The sequence below is a fragment of the Clinocottus analis genome, unplaced genomic scaffold (assembly GCF_023055335.1).
Source record: "Clinocottus analis isolate CAN_PGR_092001 unplaced genomic scaffold, fCliAna1.0.p SCAF_18, whole genome shotgun sequence".
Taxonomy (NCBI): Eukaryota; Metazoa; Chordata; class Actinopteri; order Perciformes; family Cottidae; genus Clinocottus; species Clinocottus analis.
In genome coordinates, this window is record NW_027175909.1 from 13,290,865 (window position 1) to 13,313,970 (window position 23,106).

A 23,106-nucleotide genomic window follows, 5' to 3' on the forward strand; every position below is an offset into this window, starting at 1 on the left:
CTAATATCTGATATGTCGGCCAGTTTCAGCTGTATTATTGATCGGTATGTAAGGTTGGTGCTTTGCTTTTGCATAATCTCAACTCACGCCATTGTACGCAGATACAAGGCTCTCAGTAATAATGCAGGGAAACAATGTGTATATTATATCACAAGGAGCATAAAAAATACCCAACGAATTAGTTACTACTTGTAATTCCTGTAATTCTCCACTTAAAGAACGGACGTGCACAAGCAGCATTCACAATGCTTATCAAGCGGCAGCGTTTGAATGGAGGCTGGCACCTCTTCTGTCTTTTTGGAGCTATTAGAATATGCATCTTGTTGCTGAAGCTTTGACACATTTGAGCGCATCAAACCTCACCACCAGACAAGAAGCCCGACTCAGATCCTCCCACGGCAAATTCAGTAGGGATTCTGAGGTTGCCTAACCTTGGAATATCCGGCTGTAATCAGTCCCTTAATCTTCGCTGCTCTTCCTACTCAACCTCCTTTTTAGTCACTTTGTCCGTCCATCCATCTCGGCCCTTCTGTCCGTTTGGCTGTCACTGTGTGACGATAATAACCTATTTTATATCCCTGTGGTTTCATTTCTGGTGGATACTGGCCAGGGTCGCCTTTCCGTCCCTGGTCACATTCATCAGCGTCAGACCCTTATTGGGTTGTGGTGCAACCTTCTTTATGGCCAGGATGAGTTGGGCTATTTGTTTCCCCCTTGCAGCCCTCTCCGGCCCTGTCACGGCCTAGTGAGACTCAGCAGGAAAAACAGCCTCTGGATTTAATGGGCTCCAAAGGCTAGCCGCTACATTGCACCAAACACACTGTCCAGTCTGACTGTGGATACAAGAGCAACTGACCAACATACAGATCCACACATTAAGCTTGCACCGGGCAATGCACAAAGACCTTGGATACCAGATACACTATAATCAGACCATGCGATAAAGTCTCTGATTTATGAGGAAAACACTATTTTGTTAGATTTCCTGTGCTCTCCCTCTCTGACTCCCAAAGGCAGCAGGGTTACTTCAGAACAATCTCCCTGCATCGATAAGACTGAGACCCTTAGCGTGATACAGATTGTCTTCTTCTAAAAGAAGCAGCGAGGATGATTATGATGACTGAGGACAGAGCTCCCTTGAGGGGGGCCAAAGGGGCCACATCAGGTATCATTAAGATATTGCCTCATCAAATAGGATTATGAAGTGTGTCTGTGTGTGTGTGTGTGTGTGTGTGTGCGTGTGCGTGTGTGTGTGCGTGCATGTGCATGTGTGTGTGTGTGCGTCAGAGAAGCAGAAAGGCCGTAAAAGGTTTAGTTTCTCTGGGTCAGTGCTGGTGTTGTCAAAGAGTGTGTCACCCAGCGAGGGCCTCGCCCAAGGACAGGTCGCAAGCCTCAGCGCCCACTCAAAGATTCAATAGGATTTGAACAGCAGCTCCTCCTCTCTCGACCGACGGGGGTCATTGATCGGATTTTCCGTCCCAGTATCACTGTGGTTAATTCACAGAAGTTTTTTAAATTCGTCCAGACTCCCTGAGCAGAGACCTTCTCACAAACACACGTGAATTGCAACCGTGATCCTCCTTTTGTTTGTTTTAATTGAACACACAGAAGGGCATTACTGGTATTTCCGTGCTTCACCCGCAGGAGCTGGTCTGTCATAATTACGATAATACAATCAGCATTACACAGATAACACGCGCCGTCATTATTCAGGCGCGCTGAATTACCCAGCCATTCAACTATTCGCTGGAAATACAGCACAAAGCCGCAGCGAGACAAACACTCATTATGTTCCAATTAATGTCCCATTGTAATTCTCATCTCATGGGAGGTGTGTGATCTTCTTGGTAAACCCGCATTGAGGGAATCCTGAGCATTTCTTACATCCCTAGAGTTTTTAGTGTTTTTAATTTGTGAAACAGAATTAATAAATTGGCTTATTAATATCCCGATTAGAATACAAATCACACCACAACAGACTGTGTCCCCTTGAGTCAACGGTCTGAACTCCGATTACTGCAGCTAATTTGGTTTAAACAGAGTTAAAATTTGCCTTTCTGCCCCGCCCACTTCCCCCTCTGCTCCCCGACATGCCGACTGCAGTGAGATGCGGCCTGTGGCTGCCTTAAATAGCCACCACAGTGATGACAAATAGACGAGGAGAGATTATGAAATTTGCTTAAGTGTGTTAATGGGCTGATTGCAGGAGCCCGCTGAATTTTTGCTGGAAGTTGATTGATTAGAGCTGCGGGTTTTCTCCACGCCCGGAGAGCTCGGGGATTTGACGGGGTGAAGGCGCTCGCCAAGTCTGTTACACCGGAATTGATCTTAATTAGATCTGAAAGACCTGCCACAGCAGAATGGTCGCGGCGATTAAAATGAAAAACAGGAGAAATTACTGATCAAATTAATCATAATGTCGGGCTACAGCTGTAGGTCTGGTGTAATTTGCCACTCCAGTGAGTTACATCAGCCCAGGCAGGGAGAGGAGAGGTAGTACATACTGATCCGTGGCAGCGGGAAGCTTAGGCCAGCCTATCAACTCTCTTGTTCCTGTTCAAATGCCCTGGACCCTCCTGACCCTGCTGCGCCATCCAGTGGAGCCCCAACATCTCTCTCTCTCTCTCTCTGAGGCTCTGATCTAATTAGTCGTCTTTTTTTTTTTTTTTTACCAACTCCTTCTACATTATGTCTTTCTTCATCCGGGGGCACCATCTTCAACACTGTCTCTTGTCATGGCTGTCTTGTCACCGGTATGTTGTGTGTTAGCGAATAGCCTCTGACCTTGGTCCAGTGTCTGGCTGGCTGGTTTTCGGGAGGGATGGGGAAGCTTGGAGAGGGGGGCGGAGGGGTGGGGGAGATGGAGGCGTCCTGTCTTCCTCCTCCGTCAGACTCCGTCTGTGTGTCTGTCTCTACTCCCCTTCGCAGTCGTCTCCTTGATCGCTGTCAGAGCCCCACACTGGGCCTGTCCACTCTCCAGCCACACACTCATAGGGGTAATTACAGCCTAGGGGCCTGCCTCCTACCCCTGTGCTCCACAATTTACCACCAAAGCGTCCACAGACATCTCTCTTCTTCCCCACTGCACCCCGGCATCACAGGACCGCAGGGCCTCAGACCCACAAGTGCTGCAATTACCTGAGCCTCTCCTCTATCCTTTTCTCTCTCTCTCTCTCCTGACTCTCCCTAGCTCTCTCTCTCTCCCCCGTTCCCCTTTCTCCCCCTTGGCTCCCTCACTATTCCCTAGCAATCAGCCTTCATTAGAGGCCTCTGGTGAAAACCCATCGTCACCAAGGTCAGCGGCTGCCAACCACAACGGCCTTTCAGAGGCCCGGCTGTCTGCACTCTTCCTCTCTCCTCACCTCCTTGCCATTCTGCCCTCCATCTCCTCCCATTCGCTCCAGCGTCCTCCTCAAGTCTCGGGCCCATCTCTGCTGCTTTTGTCTCCAGCTGAGGCCCCTTCAGACACTCATGTCATTTTCTTTTCCACTGCAGTGCACTTTTACTTATGTCAACCGCTGTTAAAATCTCCACTGTCCAATTTGCTCCAAATGTGTCTTTTTTTATGGGCGGTGGGTGTCTCTCCCATTATATTAACTTGTGTATTAAATGAGCCTCGCACATCGATTAATTGATTTTCCAGATTAGCTCCACGTCTATTCAATTTAGCGAAACGGGCCGCCATCCTTCCATGGGGTATTAAATCAAAATTAAAATGACATGCTCAAATGTAGACCCAATGGCTTATACTGTGGCTTGTCGATGAAACTGGCAACGCTTAAGTTGAGGAAAGAGTCTATTATCTATCAAATGTCTCATAACTCAACTGTGGTGTCTGTGGTTTGGGAAAAGATCACTGAGTTTATTAACAGAAATATACATTTACAGATGTTTTTCTACTGATTTTGCAGTAAATTACCATCAGAATATAATTGATTTGAGTGTTCGTCAAAGCCAAACAAATACATGTATAAAATTATTATTATAATTAGTAGTAAAGTGCTGGCCCATATCTAATAATGAGGGCACTGATGTGCTCCTCATTCTAAAAAATAACTTTTCATTTTACTTTAACTTCTTTGTGAAGGAAATGCACATTTAATGAATGTATTTAGTATTTCTTCACTTAAAAAAAGCACTTACACCATCAGTTGTCAGAAAACATAATAAACCAGGTAAATAGAGTTAATAGAGTAAATAAAATCAGTCAAAAGTGGAAGATGTAGGAATCTGGGTTCATAATCTCAGTATTTCCTAAAATACTGGCTGCAGTTCTGGTAAAGTTATGTTCTTACATTTAACATTAATCTTAAGGTGAAGATGTCAAAAGATCTGAATACACATGATAACACCAGTTTTCAAATCACACTTTTTAAATCACACTTTTCTCATAAAACCGTTAAGTATGAATAGTATGTGGTGGCAGTCTGTGTGCTGCTGGTGTCGGCTGTGGGGTTTAGAGCATGAACAGGCCCTCAGCTCTCCAGCAGCTCAGCCTAGCCTCTTATTAATGCACAGGAGATCCGGCTCTTAAGAAGGCAGAAAATTGCCTTACATAACAAGCGCTCCACAATTTAGAAATACAAATGTGCACTGTTGACTGAAGCAGAAAATAAGACTGTTGCCCATCAACAGAACCACATTTCATATGAATAATTATAAAGCATGGGAGCTAGATGAGGAAAACAACCTGACCATGACAGCTCTACTACTTTTATTTACTTCAAATGAGGGATTAGGCAGGAAGAAAATCTACAGACTTAAGGACCAACGATGAGCTCTGAATTTATAAATAGGGAGAAACTTAAATTTATCATATTTCCAGACGGATCATTTCTTAACTTTTAAAATTACACCTAAAGGCTGCCTTGCACTTACTTTTTGGCTTTTCTGATTTTGCTGGGGTTTCAGACTCCACTTGCTTTCTTCGCTTTTTTTTTTTTAGGTCTGTGATTCTTCGCCGCTGCTCTCGTGGTGGTCAGAGGGCTTCCGGCTCCGACACCCAACAGAAAGGCACAGCTCCCTGATCAGCCCACATGCACATTGGGGGCAACACGTATTAGACGCCCACAGGGGAGCCCTCACATAGAGCACCAAGCAAGGGCTCACCTAACAGAGGATAAGGAATAGGGTTTCTTTAATTATGAGGCAGGGCTGTGACATTGAGTTCCCCCCTCCCTCCTCCAGCAGGCTCCCAGACACTGTCTAAGTGCTCCGCTCCGCTGAGGAGGCCAGTCCCCCCGCGGGGCGCGATTCCACTGCCTGTAATTTCTGATGCCCATTAGTGACCGCAAACAGAGCACCGGTTCACACAAGGAATACAGCCGTGGAGCGCTGCCACGCTGTAAAAAAAAAAAAGGACCCTTCTAATGCAATGTTATTGCATTATGCCCTCCTCATAGACCAAGTCAAAAGTCCCATTTGTGGTCCCGCTGGAATATTATTAGAAATACTTCTCCACAGTGTTTTCAGTCGTGGTTTAGCAACGACTAGATTTGATATTTTGCGATGTATAGAGGGCTGCGTAAATTGAAATTTCTCTAAACTGTACCCTGCTGCCCTGAACTCTATAAGGAACATTTTTATATTTCTCTTAGTGGAGGATTTTAAGCCCTTTTTTTATAACGGGAATGTGCAATTGATGGTTTTGTAAATAGACTCAACCTGAATGCAAGAACAGTGCATTTTTCTTAAGTCAACTCCGCGAAGAAGGGAGCCTCAGGAGTCAAAACTTGAGTAATCAATACAAATACGGGTGTAAATGTCATCAATTCATCTCTCCACTTATGCTGATTTAGCTTGTGCCAACGGTTGTGTATATTTTGGAGCAGAATACAGAGACAGTGGAGCGGAGCGACATGGAGGGAGGGGAGGGAGGCAGATTTATCGATCAAGGGTGACCACATCTTAGCCACAGAGCCCCTCTCTCGTGATTAATCTTAGGGCTTAGAGTCGGCCAATGACACATGACAGGCCTCCCCCTCAAACTCCTCCATTTCTCTTCATTACTGGCCGTATTTTTGGACACCACAGTGGAGAGTAATCATTTACCTTTATTGTGTTTATAAAGCTGCGGCATGGATGACCCTTCCTATATTGAATTGAGGACATCAAAAGATCACTGGACATTGATTAGAAGGATATTAAAGTCATTCAAATGCTATATTTATATGTCAAACAACCGCAGAGTGAAAAGAGATTTCCAACTAAACGAAAACAAATGGGAAGTCGTCGTTGCGATCGGAATGAAACCCCCTGAAATCAAGAAATATATTGTATTACATATTGAATAATTGAGGCACTTGTCATCCAAAGGCTGAGGAGAGTCTTCAATAATACACCAAAAATCACAGTGTTCATAATTTCTTTATGCTCTGATCTTCTGGCTCTAATGATTTTATTTTTCATTTTCTCACAGCAACCCCCAAAAAAACATAGCCAGGTATCTACTTTAAAGTCAAAGCTGGAGCAGCAGTAGATTTACTGCAACACCGGTTTAACGCTGCTATGATTTCCAACCCAACACGAGTATGGTACAGAAATAACTGCACCAAATATGTCACATCATGAGCTGAAATGGTCAGCACTTTCCTGTAGATACTTAATCACCAAGTAGTTTCAAATTTAATACATCTGGAAACAGCTAAATATTATAGATCATTCCTCAGGAAGAGAAATAGTATACGAGGAATGTAGTATAACTTATATTTTTACTCGCTGAGTGTCCCCTAACCAGAGGAAATACACTGCTGCTGTGATTGATGACAAAGAACCCACTCTGAACCTCTGTGCCTCACAATTATCAACAAATGGGCTGGAGCAGATTTTATGTCATGATTAAAGCTGCTGTTAATTTCACATGAGGGTAATGAGTGGGGAGATTGACGGCCACTGTCCGACACTCCATCATCCCTTTATAGTTAGTTTAAGCGTTTTCACGACTCTTTTCCTCCTTCATTTGCATTTTGCCTCATTAGATATGGCCATTTCTGAGGCTGCCCGCGATATCCATTTCCTGGAGTTAATGCATTTTATTTGATCAGCCAAACCTCCTCAGTTAACTAGCTGTCATTCCGGCGTTTCATATGACATCACTCCATTAGCGCCCGCCATGCCACCTCCACACCCACACCCGCTGCCACCACCATCCCTCCAACGCCTTAAGCAATTACAATGTCCGACCGTCTCCGGATGCAGCGTTATTGTATTTTGCCGGGTGTTATCTGCCCCAGTTGTTCTATCCGTCTTTCACTTCCCAATATTTTTCCTCAAGAATGGCTTTTTTTGGGGGGGTTATTTTTTACAACGGCTGAAGCAGAGGCCCAGTGGTGAGCAATAGCCGGGGCTCGGAGGACTCAGAGTGCACGACCACGGTGCGAGGCCCCGTTAACCAAGGGACCAGAGGTGTTTTGGAGGGCCTAATGGCATTTCGATGTTCATAAGCACAGAGGATGTGAGGGAGGGGAGACGGGGAGGTGGGGGAGAGGCCGTTTTGGGGGAGGAGGAGAGTCAGCAGAGGACTGTCAGCCGAAGACTAGCAGAGTCCTGACAGACAGAGAGCGCGTTTTCTCATGTCACAGCTGATTACATTCACTCCGAAGTGGGAAAAGAGCAGGGAGGAGACAGAGATGTGGGGCCGGGATAAACGAGGGAAACTTCTACGTTGTTCCAGAGATAAAGGACATTTTCTCAGAAACAATAGTGCTATTGACTGTTTTTTTTTGCACTGTTTGACCCACTTTGACGCAATTTAGTCTGAGTGGTAGCAAGTAAAGCGTGAAGACTTTGGCGTGTGTCACATTTTGTCCAAACGTACTTATTACACCTGTAAGTAAGATTTTAGTTAAAAAGTTTACATGTATCTGCTTTCATTGTCAATTAAAAACATTCCTGATCACCAATTCGCAAAATCATCCTGCATGGTCTCTTGTTTTCTCTTATCTGTGAGTTATGTTTGATTCTGTTGTTGAATCATAGATGAGCAGAAAATAGGTTTTACACACCGCTGAAGCCCGAGCATAGACAAATATGCCTGCTGGTGTCTGCACCACTTTGTCCATTTACCTTTGCTCTTTTCTGTCCTGTGCAGGCCCAGAAAAAAAAAGCAATTAGGTTTAAAACGGCCACATGAAAAGAGCAAAACCAAGAATAAACTCCACAGTTAGTTTGTGTCAGACAATTTTTGCTTCCAGGGGTCTCTCCACGGTTTGTGGGGACGCTATTTTTCCTTCTATTCCTGAGATTACACGGGTTGCTGCACCAGGTGACCCTGATGGTCAAACAGGCAACAGAGAGCCTGGCGGAGTTTAGATTCCCTCCCCTTCACACCGTCCAGAGAAAAGATGCATTTTTAAGAGGTTTGCAAGCTCTTATTGTGTGTATGCTGATCCCTGCGTAGCCCTTTATATTTGGCTATAATGAACTGTGATCGTGCAGAGAGGGATACCAGTTGTGGCGACTCAAAGGTGACAAGATGATATGTCACATGATGTTATGGAAGCTTGAGTAGTGCTAAAGTCTGCTGCTGCACAAAGTGAGAATATCTATTTCTGACTTGTATTTAACATCTCAAACATTTCTTGGACAAACACACTGGCTTCAGTTTGTTTTTGTTATCCCAGCGTCGACCAGAGTGGTCGACGCTGCTGAAAATCCTCTCGACACCCCCTTTTCATTGGGAATGAAAAGAAGGAAACACAATGGTTAACATGCAGGCTCTGCAAACTGGAAGATCACTGTTTATCTCCTCCAACACATGCAATCAGTACAAATGCTGGGCCCGGTCTGTCATTTTGTGCCTCCCGCCGAGGTGTTGAGAGGAGTCACCGTGGCGGAAAATCACCTGTTTAGGTGTTGAACACTGCCTCGCCTCTCCTTATTCCTCGCTCTCCTTCCAACCGCTATCCATATTACCCACTGCCAGCCAGGATGCAGCAGTAAAGCCCGCTCTCTTTTCTCCTAGATTTACCAGAATAACAGAGCACCTGAAAGGGCTATCATCGAATGAAACTCAATGGTAATGTTTCAAATAAATCTGAAAGCTTCTCCAACAACCTATCACTCACGCAATGACACCAAGCACAGCAGATTCAGGGAGACTCGAGGTGGGCTCGCCCGAGCAGATCACATTATCTGTCAGTTGATCTGCAGCCTCTTTTTTTTTCTCGCTCCGTTTAACTCGCCCTGTTGGCTTTTCTCTGTGTCCACATTCACTAACATAAGGGTTAGGGCTAACACCCGTAATACTGTTTTCACTAACACGGCTTCGACCCCTGTATCAACACTTAAGAAGACAGAAACTACTACCAGCAGTAGATGGTCAAGATGTTTTCTTTCTTCCTCTCAACTTCTACTTCTTCAGTCATAAGTGAAGAGGAATTTGAGAGGCCATGTTTTGTTAGAAATCTTATTTTTTCTTATTTATAAGATTGTGGTGTTAATGTGAAATATACTTTTTTCGACATCTGTTGGCCAAATCGATCTTTGCATATGATTTTGAAAACTTTTTTATACAACACAAAACTTCTTCTATTCAAGACTTCTAGTTAACAACTAAGGAAATGGTGTTGTGTGCGAGATGTTTCAGCTTTGTTGTGCTGCTGCCTTTAGCTGCTGTGCTTTTGAAACATGTTTTTCTAAAAAGTTTCCAAAGTATCCCTTCATATTTTTCTTTAAGTGAGAAAATATCTGAGAAAATTGTTTCCCTACTTTTACCGTTTACAAAATAAATGTGTGTACATATTTTTGGCGGCTTTGATAATGGTGGTAATAAAAACAAGATTGTTGTAATACAGTTTAACTGTGAAGTATATTTATGAAGATTTTTCAGTACATCGTTTAAGGGAAGGTTCGATCCTGGACTCCTCCGGTCCACATGTTGCAGTGTCTTTGGGCAAGATACTGAACCCCAACTTGTTTCAAAGGCTGTGCCAATGTGTGTATGTGCGTGTGTATGTGTGTGTGTGCGTGTGAGCCTCCTGATCCTGATGGGCAGGTTGCAACTTGCATGGCAGCCTTTGCCATCAGTGTATGAGTATGAGAGTGTGTGTGTTTCTGAGTGTGCGTGTGTGAATGGGTGAATGCTGATATATCGTATAACACAGAAGACTAGAAAAGCGCTTTACAAATGCAATTTACCGTTTGAATGTTCCCAAAGTGTCGGAGCATCCAAATGAGCTTACATATTATCCTGTAGGTACATATTGGTGTTGGAGGCTGCTACTTCTGCAGTCAGAATCAGGTTTGTGCTTTTTCTAACATTTGAGACGTCAAGTTCTCCGAAGGACAACTGCTGGACACATAAAAGACAATCTTGCGATTATCGGGGAAAAACTGGATGACTTTCAGACGAGGGGAGGCAATATCAATCACGGCCAATTTAAGGCCACCTACATGAAATATGATTTCATAAGACAAATGCAGTGTCATTCTTAATGTGCTTAACCTTTACTGTCAATGAAAAAGTATTGATCGCTCCGTGGCATTTTTTCATCATTTGATTTCAGAAAGTGTAATAATATATGGTGGTGGGGTAAGATAAAAAATGAATGGCAACTGCATGCTTTCAGATGAACGCAGATGAATTCTTTGCAGGGAACAGAGAGTGTGGAAACATTGAATTTATTTCACAACACATTGTATTTTTATTTTAAACCTTTTATATAAACTCTACTTTTCAGCAGTTTTGTTTGAATATGTTTCCAACCAGTATTAGCAGCAGGGAGCAGGCAGCCTGCTTCTAAGCAGTGTTTCTATTATTTCTCTATTCTATTGAGTAATTGGGAGGTCTCCTATCTCGTCTTGGTCTTTGATCTACTTACTCAACCTAATAAGACGTTGCTCTGCTGCACTACAACCAAATCAGCAGTGCATTTTCAGCCCTCTAATAAGTGGTTAGCTTGATTTATATGGGTAATCTCGGCGATGTGGCGGGACTCTACAACCTGTCCCCGTTGCATGGAGCCTCTTTTCACAACCACAGGCCAGACCAGATGAGTCCATTACTGCGACGGTAAGGATAGTCATTTTAACCCTCCCCTCCTCCGAAAGTAACAGTGCGATAGTGCATCGTGACGCAGGAGGAATTCTTAGTCGAAGCATATTGAAGGGAGTTGGCGATACAGTGATGCATGGCCACACGGCCCGGCTCTATTGTAAAAGCGGATGCTGTTGGGCCAATGCTGCGGGTGGAGAGGCTCGGCTCGGCCCGTGGGGAGCCCCGGGGGCCAGAGGAAGCACTTAGAGTGGTAAAATGGCCACTTATTCACAACCACCCTCCCGTTCTCTCTGCTCCTCCCTACCCTTGAGCCTCCCACTGGGTTCAGGAGCACAGACCTCTGGGAAATGTATGATGGACTACTGGTCTATACAGACCTCACCGCGGTTAGCCTTTTCTGGCTTTGGCAACAATGAAGCCGCCTCCCCACGCCGAGCCCTCTTGAACCTGCTTTTTTTTATTTATTAGCTTAGTAAGCATCTGCATGGGTGACATAAAGACATGGCGTTTTGACGAATGATTTCTTTGCCCTCGCCAGCTGAATCCATTGGCCAGCCAGGCGGCGGTAGCAGCGGCAGCTGCCATGGGGTCCATCGCCGGTTCTCAGGTGTTCGGCAACGCCTTGTCAAACCTGCAAGGAGCCACCGGACAGCTGGTCACCAACGCACAAGGACAGGTGGGTGCCGGGCATTGGACGCTGACGTGACAAAACAAAATACATTCTGAATGATCTATTATACCTACAGCTAATTAAATAATACAGTTCCCTTGGTGGCGGCTCTGTAAAAGATGTTGCTGGACCATCTATCACGTACAAATGTGCAGCTCCAAAGAAAACATTTGTATAGTATTTCTGATCTTTCCCTCATAGATTTCTAGTGGGGAAACTTTGTGTTGTCTAAAAAGCGTGTTTGTCTACACTCTAGTAGCCGCCCAACCATATATTAAGCTTTTTGGGAATAAACAAAGCCCTTCTTTCTTCTAACCGCATGCGCCTGTCGCTGTAAAATGCTGACCTTGTCATATTTACAGGGTGGCTGCAGAATTGTTCCATCAGTAGCCAGAGGCTTGAACGATGATGCTTGTCATTGTGGGTCCCTATCTAATGAATCATCTTATCGCAGGTGCACACAGCACATATTAAAGGAAAATTGTATGGACAATGTGCCCTTTCATGCCACTCTGTGTTATTTAGCTTAACCCGTGTTTCATATTTTAACACTTTCATTGTTCTCGATATAAACTCATCTCAAACGTGGGGAAACCAAAGCGTGGGTGAATTTTCCTTCCTACCAATAAAAACAAGCAAAAACAGTTTATTTGTATTTGCAAAACTTGACGTGAACCCCACTGGTTTTAGATTTCAGGTCCACCAGTGTGACCATGCCCCGTTGTTTATAGTAAAGTGTTGTCCGTGTGCGAGCGCTTGATGCTAAACGTCGCTAATGAGACAGTATGGACTCACAAGGTGCCTGGGGCACTGGGGACAGATCACTGGATATGGGTTTGATGGGATGCTCTGTGCTTTTGTAGTGTCTTAGCGGCTGACAGTCCCTGACATAATCAGGTCACAGAGACGGTCAAAGCCGTGGGCTACAGCCTTTACTCCCCACCTCATTATTCCACAGCATTATTCAGACGGAGGGCTCTGAAACACGCACTACCATATCAGAAGGTCCCGCCCCTCCTTTCCCCTCAGCACTGCGGAAATTATACAGGCTAATACATGCCTCATACAAGGCTAGAGGTTCACCAAACACACTCTGAGAACTTATGTTAGTATGGAAAGGCTACAAAACAGCAGGAAATACAGCAGCTTTTATCTCATTTTGATTTGTATTTCCTAGAAGTCTGCTTTCATCCATTCAGTGTAGTGTTTCATTGAAATTTAGAGAATCTTTTTTTTTTTGTCGTCCCTGTACTCAATGAGTAAAACGTCCTCGTTGCTTGAATTTAAAACATGGTATAGTCTTTGACCTTTTGATTTTCTCCACAACTCTGTCAAAAGACGTTTTCATAAGCGAAAGCTCTGGGGACCTTGAAAAGTGCCCTGTTTGATGGACGTTTGGAGTTCAATATGTTTTTAAACCTTAATTATATTGGCCCCAGCTTCTTTATTCTCCAAGGGGAATCAATGAGGCTATTTTTATCCTCGCCGCCTCTACAACAGTGATTAAGGCTGTGGATAAAAGCCAGACTATTATTAAGTCACTGTCACTCCAGAATCTTTTTTTTCTTCATTTGTGGCATTTTGTGAACATCTTCCATTCAATGCAAATTCTCACTTTGCCTGCAGCTTTAATGTGGCAGTAAAACTGTCGGGAAATGAGTACATTAGGAGCTACTTTACGGAGAGCGTACCGCACGTCCTGAAAGGTGTAAACAGCACTGAAATGGTTTGTGTGTGTGGAAAATCCCAGTTTAATAAACACTGGTTCCATAGCTTTGTGTATGGAACTCGCTTCTCCCCAAATTTGGGTTGTCAGGCCATGCATCCCTTTTACTCCCAGCATTCCCAGCCTTTGGAAAGGGCTTTGTGCCCCTAAGGTGTACTCTGCTGGAACTAATGCAGAGAACAACAGGTAAGGAACACATGCACGGTTAACCTGCAAAGCAAGTGTGCCCTTTGTATTGACGGAAGCTTCCAGCCCTTAGATTAAGTGTAACCGCAGTGTAAACTGCTGCTGCCCTTGTAACTGAAAATCTTTTGTAGGGCTACAGCTATTGATTATTTTCAGTATCAATTATTCTTTCGATGAACTACCAAGTTCCCAGTCTGCTTGTGTTTTTCCGACCAACAATCCCAAAAGCAAAGATAATACATTAATAATGATATAAGAAGAGCACAGAAAATCAGCAAATACTTACATTTAAGAGTCTGCAACAAGCTAAAGTTTGATGATTTTGTTGCATAAATAAACAGCTAATTATTGTTGCATTGATCAACTGTATCTGCCTCTTGTTGAAGGAAAGGGAAATTGTACAAAAGCTGTTAAATTAATAGAAAATATGGCTTACCCAGGAAATGTCTTCTGTCCCATCAACCATAATGATGCTGCTCTTTTATCCCTTGACTTGCTCTGAATGTTAGCTTTTTTGGACTTGTCTGTTGACACGAGTCCAAACTTCCCAAACATTTTCCCTCTTGGGTCTCAAATTCACCGCATGAACAGTGGAGGAGAGAAAATGGGCAAAGATATTGCCTGGCGACCATGGCTAAAGATACAGATTGCCCTGGCTGGAGAGATGAGATGACATTTCTGTGGAAACAAGAGCAGCATAATCTTAATGAGTTCTGCTGGGTGGAGAGAGGCACGTTACTCACATGCCATACGAAGTGGAGCGGGAAGCAAACACAGCAAGCCAAATATACAAGAACAAACTGAAAGATAACTGAGGAGAGAGACCTCAGCGGTGAACGGGAGATGGTCCCGAAGGCTGTGTATTTATGAATTGGTGCGATTATTAAATTGCGCCTGAAGAAATGAAAATGATTGCATGTCCCCATCACATTTGGGCTTTTTGTTCCTGCAGTTCTAGTTTTGCAGCTTTTAAAGCAGATATGCAACCTTCTTAAGAGTTTACCGTGTGCATAATCAGTAAAAAACATGAGGAATTCATAGCAACGTTAGAATTAATGAAACCAGTAACTTGTCAATTGCTGTTGTCCCTTTTGTCTCACAAGAAGTTTTTTTAGGTTGAGATTTAAACACGACATTGTTACATAGCGTTGCATTTCTTTAAAAACACCAGCATACAGTGGGACGTGGTCTCAATATTTACTGGGTTGGTCATTTTTAGATTAGATGTTCATAGCCGAGGTTTGGTATTAATATCAAAACAATACTTAATTTCATATGGAGAATATAGACATTAGCTGAAGTGAAAAAATATGTTAATGATTTAGATTTGATCAGTAAGATTCAGTGTTTATCAATTTTCCCTTTTTCTGAAACAGAAACAAAACAAACAAACAAAAAGTATTGAGGTTTGATTGTCATTATCTTAATCCATAAACTCAAGAATACTTACAATGAGAGCCATGCTCTGTAAACCTAAGTGTATAATGAAGTCTTCCCTTCTGTCTATAAATTACCTCTCAAACAGTTGACCACACAAAGAGCGTTACCCTTCCATCTCAAGAAGAGCTGCGAGACGCTGCCATAAAGCATCTGCCTGAGATAGTCCGATGGAGAAGCATCGCATGGCGGGACAGGGACGAGAGCTAAGCTGTCAGTTGCCTGCTATTTTATTATGCTTATAGAACAACCACTTAGTCCAATGACGATGAATAATTGAGCGGAACAAGTTCCCTGCCACAGCGGCATGCAAAGCGGGGATCAGTGGGACTCCGGAGACAAGAGCGTCAGGCAGGGCAATAAAATATGCTAAGTGGCAGGAGAGCATTACAGTGAATTTGTAAAGCCGGCGCGGAGAGAGAGATAAATTATCGCTCCCCTAATGCGAAGCAACGTAAGCAAATGAGCCGTGGCAGGGATGAATTACAGATTGCCGGCCCACCTTTCTCGCACTGATCCCTCCCTATTATGTCAAAGAGACGAAGGGAGGGGAGGGGGAAGAGGACCGAGTGCTGAAACACTCCAGCAGTTGTGGCTATGAGGGAGCTACTGAAGGCCTGGCTAATAACATGTAGAAGCTGTTTGTAGTTTTGTGTTGAGGTATGATGAGCTTAAAATAAAATATGAACTTAAAGAACAGCTGAAGACGATGCAATTTTTTTGCAAAAGCGGCTCTTTGTCCAGTCGCCAAATAACAGAATTTGGAATGATGGGCGTCTCATCCGCGTCGAGCTGCTCTCTGGTGTAATGAGGCTTGGTGGAGGAGCCATGTCAGTGGGGGGGACGGGGCCACGGCTGCTCAGAACCAGTCCCCAGATGACATTAACCTTCATCATGGTGAAGAGGCGCTAAGTCCCCCCTAAAGCGCCACTCTTGGCCACACTCTGGCAGCTCTGAGAGCTAAAACGCTGCAGTGACACTCTGCCGCCCCCTTTGATCTGCCCTTCCTGATTACAGCCACAGAGGAGAGGAAAGCCGGGGCTGGAGGGGGGGTGGATGGGGGGGTGGAGTACCCCTGGGACCCGGAGAGTTGAATTAGAAACACAAGGTCCTGTCTCACTCTCTGATGCGCTTCTTTTCCTCCCTCTTATTGTTTCTTTTTCTTGCTCTTTCTTCCCACTTCTTCCTCTCTGCCCGGGTGTGTGAGAGAGGGTGAAATGAGGGTCTCTCGGCAGCCTCACTCCTTCTCACCAGAGACAGACAAAGACACTTAAGCGCAAACACACTTAGACACACACAGTCGCACATACGCACACACTCATCCCGGGCTTGGCCTGGTGATGGATAATACAGTCAGTGGTGTGCACCATCACACACACAGGTATTCAGCGCTGACCTTTGCAGTGCGCTCCCAGCAGTCTGCCTTGGCTTCACTTGCTCGATCCTGTAAAACCACCAGACAGATGATCAGTGGACACTTGTTTTTCCTCTGAAAATCACACACGGACCGGCTCAAACACTGAGCGCTCTGATTAACCTCACAACACGGCTAAATGACCGGCTCATGCTTTGTTTCCAAAAAAGCTATAAAAAAAAAGAAGCCTCACAGCGGCAGAGATCATTAAGACTCATACTTCCAGTAGCGTTTACCCTCTCCGCTCCATCTTCTTTTTAAAACTGCCCGGCTGATTTTGTCTCCTCTCTACCCCCTTTGTAGATAATTGGAACAATCCCACTGATGCCCAACTCTGCAGGGCACTCCAGCCAATCAGGGGGTGGCAACCCAGCACTGCAGGTACAGCCAATTACACCTCAGCTTCTGACCAACGCTCAAGGCCAGATCATCGCCACGGTGATCGGCAATCAGATCCTGCCCGTCATCAACACCCAGGGAATCACGCTGTCACCAATCAAGCCCGGACAGCAGGTAACATACACTCCGATGCACAGACACGCACACAGATACAGAGGAAGGTGTCTTGTAGAGCCGCTATGCACTTAAACTGCTGCTTCAACAATGATCAAGAGATGACGTTGAGCAACACCTAGTGGAGTCAGACCAGAGCTCTGGTTTTTCATTAAAGCTTTACTCCAGCACTGCCAGTCGGCTCTGCTTTATGCTAAACATCCGGTATTCTTCCTGCTTCAACACTCATAACGATCATCTGCGTCATTCCACTTGGAAAATTGTAGTTTTTCGGTACAATTGTTTACTGCTTGTGTGCGTTGGTGCATTGGTGCATGTGTGTGTGTGCATGCGTGTGTGTGTGTGTGGTGTTTGTATGTCTCACTATGTGTATGTTTGGAAGCCAACCTTTTAGACTGCTGCTGCGCCCCTGCAGAGCCCAATCCCCCTCCTTCCACTCCTCCGAGAAAAAAAAACAAAGACACACTTTTCATCACACCACTTAAAACTCAAACACTCATGCCTCGTTTCTCCCCCTTCCCTCCTCCCTTAACCACACTTTCCATCCTTTTTTTGTCCTCTGACCTGAACAAGAAGTATTTTGTTTTGATTTTAAGGAAGGTGCATATTTTTCGTACACTAGGTTTGAGTTTAAAACTCTCAAAACATTTTCCCCTTCTAACTTAAAGATCCATACAGTGTTCAATTGTGCAGTCAAATGCAGGCACACAGCAAATAGTATAGTATTGACTGGATAATGACGATGTCAGCGCAGAATTACAGGGTAAAAGTTCACATTGAAGGCCTCTACAGTTTAGAGTGAATGAACTTGAGATGGACAGCTAATTGTGGCTCCCCAAAACACCAGATCATACTCTTGAATGAATTAATGCATTTGTAATAATGTTTATGGGTTTGTCTCCACTTCAAAGCCCGCATGTACACATTGTTCCATGGGCATAATTTACGGTTGTCAGAGTCTGCAGTCGAGAATATTTCCAGTGAAGCTAGATAATGCTCAGTGCCTGTCAACAGTCCTGACAGTGTGTGCATTGCTGTTGACACCCCCCACCATCCAAACAAACACATGCCACAGAGAAAATAATTAATAGCAAAGAAGAAGAGCAGGAGCCGGCCTAGCTTATGGCAGAGACAGCTTTTCGCTTTAAGAGAGAAGACGTACCATCTTGATCTTGTAAAAGCAATTCAAATGTGCATAAAACATGAAAATACATCGTTTTCTTTGCCATCAGAGAGCGTTGCTTGTGGATCATGAATTATGTTTGATATGGGGACTGCTGTGTCCACATTTATATTTCAGATGCAGGCTGCCATTATTGGCATCCTTGCAGGTCTGATGACGAGGGAGAAGACTCTAATTGTCACAAGCAGTTGTCTTTTCTTTTTTTTTCACACCAAGTTGTTTTCTGCAGAGAAGCGATTGTTTAGCTGTGGAGTACCTGAGTTGACTCTCACTGTCTCCTGCAATAGTAAACCACTGTTGCAGTCTATTGAGCCGCCTATTGACACTATATTCTGCGCTGTCAGTTTTAGATACTGCAGGCAATAATTAACAGTTATTCATCATTAGATACAAGGTATATGTCATTATATTCAGATTCTAAGTGGCTAATTTAATATCTGTTGATTAGATTTAATATTATAGCCCAATCACCATGATGACACGATGACCTGTAGATAATGATTATTGTGATGATGTAGGTATGGAAATAGTCGATATTTTTCTGTACAGCATGTTGTCAATATATTATATCAGCTGTGTGTGTTTGTGTGTGTGTCCAGCTGCCTCAGGCTCAGCAGGGTCAGACGGGCCCTGCATCGTCTCAGCCCAACCTGCTCCACATGCCCCACAGACAGAGTCCTCTCCACCAGGCCTCTTCCTCCTCCTCCACCTCCTCCTCTTCCTCGGCTCTCAGCGTGGGGCAGCTGGTCAGCAGTAAGTGTCCGACACAGCTCACAAAAACACAACACGTCTTCAAATACGGGGAAGAAAAGAACCATAACAAGTCCACTCGCTCTTTAAACATATTGTGTGGCAGTAAATGTGAGTTAAAGAGTGATGTCACCTACATGACAACAAAACATATCATGTAACTCTAGTAATGTCAAGCCATGCATGATCTGAAGAGATCTTCCTGTTTTTTTTAATTAGTCACAAGAATATACAACTTTTTATTGGAAAAAGCTAAATTATTTCCTAAAACATTATTTCCAAAGTCGCACAAACAGAAGTAAAGGTAGTATTTTCATTAGCAGATTAATTAACATTTTGTTCTCTTGTAAGTACATACAGCAGCACGGTGGTTTATCTGGTGTTTATTTAAAATAAATTACAATGTATGTGTTGAAGGTGTTTGATGACATTGGATGGAACAAAAAGGAGTTGTTGTTAAATATGTATAATATGACTCGACTTACTCTTTAAAAATAAAGAAAAATAAATGTCTATGATAAATAAAATAAAATCTTGATAAAAAAAATGGATTTATTAGTGTTATCAAACCAAGTATTGACAGAAAGGACATGATCAAATGGGCATTTGTGTAGCGCACAGTTCTACTTTCCACTGAATAAATATTTCCCATGAAAACTGGTGTATCATGACCAGAGAAACAGTTTCTGTAAAGACATGCAGCTGCTGCAGACTCTTTTAAATGCAAAGTTTTGATGAATGCAATTCAATGTACGTCCATTGCATTGAGGTGAAGGCAAACAAACTAAATGTATTAAAAAACAGATTAAACCCAGACTCTCTGCATTGCTAAACACTGGATGTAATTTGGGCTGAACTGTCCCTTGAAGATTCAGCATGGTGGCCACACAGTATCTACATTACTCTCCGTGTGGACAACTTTTGACGGATCCCCGCCTCCGACGATTGTTTCATGTTTCCTGACTGTTATTTCTTTTGTTTGTTAGACGATCCAAAGTGGCGTGTGTTATGTTTAATGAACATAAGTCTTATTCTCTCAATGCGTGGGCCTATAAATCATTGGGCCGCAGCCTGTCAGCATGCAGCTATATCCTTTTAAAACTCTCTTTTATTCAGATAAATTTCATTTTGTCAGAGTCGATTCCTCTAAACTCTACGTAAACTCATTTCAAAGGCAGCTACAATGCCACTGAATTCAATAAAAAACAAGTCGCCATTGATCAACTTGTTGTAGACACCGTGTTTTGTGTGTGTTTACTTGTAGCCTGGAAAAAATCATATAAACCATTTTTGAGTCTGCACAAAATCATTGTGGCTCAGTTCTGCAGTAAATAGAATTAATGCTTTATGCTGAGTACGAGCCGTATCACTTCCTCTCAATATCACTCGCAGCATACATACACAAAGACAATCCCATGACAGAATCAGACTCGTCTGCTGAGGAGAGAAGATGAAATGTCATTGCATTCACTGGCCACAAACAAAGTGCCAGAAACAGATTAAAAAGCTGAGAATGTCTGTTACTATTATTTAAAAATAATCAGATGGGAAAATGTGAATCACAAAGAAGAACGTCAGCAATGTTTTTGCCTTTAGGTTGTTTTCATTTTAACTTTATCTTTATATTTATTAAGGGAAAGTCCGCTGAGCATGCAACTGTTTTCTAGCACCTAATTTAGCATTCATTGACCATTTTGCTTGTTATTTGATCACAGTGCATAAAAATTGACACAACAATTATGTTATTGATATCCAGTGTAAATGCAAAGTCAGTATAATGAATGCAAATACAGATCCCATGTTTAAATGAGGTTTTAAACAACACTCGTTGAGGAGCAAGAGAACAGTACTTATCTTTGTAGATTTAGATGAAGGTCACAACTACACCCTTCATCATCACGGAGTCTTGTTCAGGTGGATGATGAGCATTTCCACAAAAGAAAAACAAACATCTTTTCCCCTTAAGTGGAAGACAGGCAGACAAAAGCTTGACTTCATTGTGTGCCTGGCGCATAATAGCCTGTAATATGTTTTCTTTCCAATTGAAACATTTAGTGTTTAACTTGTTATTGTATTAAGTGTATTAGTGCATTATTGCAGTGAAAAAAGGAGCTTTTGCAGGCCCAGAAATTGATTGTCTCCATTGTTTCATTGTTTTTTAATCTTTTCAAACATTTTACTTTCTTCTCTGCTTGTTTTGTCAGCGCTAAACTACTCCATTCCTTATTGCAAAATTAGAATAGAAGTTTTTACATCCTAAATTATGTTTAGTTTAAGACAGATGTGGAACCAGAGGTTAGACAGGTTGCTCTCGAGGGCCACCAGTCTTCGAAACCACTGAGTAAATGGAGTCAGAAGGGAATCATGAACAGATGCTCATCAATGTGGAGATGATGGGACCCGAAGCTGTGAGTGCTCATCCCTCCCATTTAGTCGTCTCGAAGTCTCCAGCCCCCCATCTTCCAAGTGTTCACACGTCTGGAGCACGCCGCATACGCTACACGTCACTTATGAGGCACAACGAGATGGCAGCCCCATAGATTTTTGCTTAAATACGCTTGGAGGACTCCTTTAATAATTCATTGATAATGACCAAGATGAATAATTCAGAGGCACAAACTTTGCTTTAGTAAGCAGGATGCCAGGGCACCTGACATTGATGTACAATGTGAAATCACTTTTTATTAGCAGGGAAATTTGTCAAAATGCTTCAGTGAAGTTTTTCAGATCTGCTCAAATGCGGAGGTTCAGAAACGGCATTTGTTTGCATGGAGACTTTTCTCTGTTGGACTGGAGCCGGGAACCGTGTGTGCTGGTGTGAAGGCCCGAGCTGTCTTCACAGGGTTCGGCTTTATGAAATAGCATCTTTAAATGTTTTTAAATGTTTATTTGAGAGGGCCAGCTTTATTATGTACGTGTCTTCAGACAGATCAGATCAAAACAAAGGACCTCCGGTGTCTATTGAATTAACACGCTCTGCGCCATGTACTTTTGGTTTGAATGTACTTCATGTTGGATTAAAGATATACACTCGCAAGCCAAAGACTGCATTCACAGCTCAGAGGAATTTATTTGCTCAAAACATCTCTGAGCGTTTACAGCAGAAGGGCAGAGAGAAATAATAAGTTCTGACCCAGAGCTAGACAAATTTTTTTAAAGTGGTTTAGAGACGATCATGATCACATACGTCGAGATGTTTGCTTCATTCACTCTGGAAAATGAGGGAAGCAACAGAGGAGCAGAGGGCTAATAAAATGAGACGCGTGTGTTGTATTGCAGACCCGCAGACCGCCCCCAGCGAGGTGGACGGGGTCAACCTGGAGGAGATTCGTGAATTCGCCAAAGCATTCAAGATCCGCCGGCTGTCTCTGGGTCTGACACAGACTCAGGTGGGCCAGGCGCTCAGCGCCGCCGAGGGGCCGGCGTACAGCCAGTCTGCCATCTGCAGGTAAGAGCAAACAAAGAGGGTGGGACTGCAGCAACGAGCGGTTCATTATCTCTGATTAATACGTCTCGATTCCAACAAACGAAAGCAGATGAAAGCCGTGTAGCCGCGCTGAGCCGTCTGGCGCTCATAACTACCATCTATTTTTCATTCAGTGTTTCAACAGACATTATTAAGATATTAAAATACATAATTGACTAGCACCACCCTGACAAACAAAACCCTCGTGTCTGTACTTACCCTTCCTCCTCTCCGTTCCTTTTCATTCGCTGACACGACAGCCAGATATTACTTATGTAAAATACATACACAAGTATTACACGAAGCACTTAAAGCATTTAATAATTACTAAGGCTTGACGCCGCCCGCTCCGCCTGAACATGAGAGAGCTTGACGGCAATGATCTGTTAATAAGATTGCCATGTTTTACTGCTGCCACCAGGACGGTTTAGTCATAAATGGGGCATTATATATTCATGAGACAATCAGACAATCAGTATTTCATCCCTCCTGTTTTTCCACTTGACTAACATTTAGCGTGAAGACACTAAATGAGCCACATTTATCATTCAAGTCAGAATAATTGGGCTACATCATGTCCAAATATTACTTTTTCAAGAGAACCACATAGTAAAATGTTATTCAACCATGCAAAACACTATTTAAAGTGGAATATTAATTTAAAAGTTGACAAGTTAGTAAATGTTAAATGTATTTTTTTAATCTAATTGTAGGATTTATGTGTTTGACAAGGATGTAACACAATTGTAGCCTGACATCAGTTCA

The 23,106-nt window shown here is 43.3% G+C and overlaps 1 protein-coding gene across 3 annotated transcripts in view; it reads left to right on the forward strand.

The window, feature by feature from the left end:
* The window catches only part of pou6f2 (POU class 6 homeobox 2), a 73,589-nt gene that overhangs the window by 43,136 nt on the left and 7,347 nt on the right, over window positions 1–23,106 (forward strand). For all 3 annotated transcript variants that reach the window (XM_068582371.1, XM_068582370.1, XM_068582372.1), the window contains exons 8-11: window positions 11,535–11,672; window positions 16,733–16,942; window positions 18,725–18,878; window positions 22,155–22,323. In XM_068582371.1, the coding sequence (XP_068438472.1) occupies window positions 11,535–11,672; window positions 16,733–16,942; window positions 18,725–18,878; window positions 22,155–22,323 (671 nt within the window). The remainder of the gene's footprint in view (window positions 1–11,534; window positions 11,673–16,732; window positions 16,943–18,724; window positions 18,879–22,154; window positions 22,324–23,106) is intronic.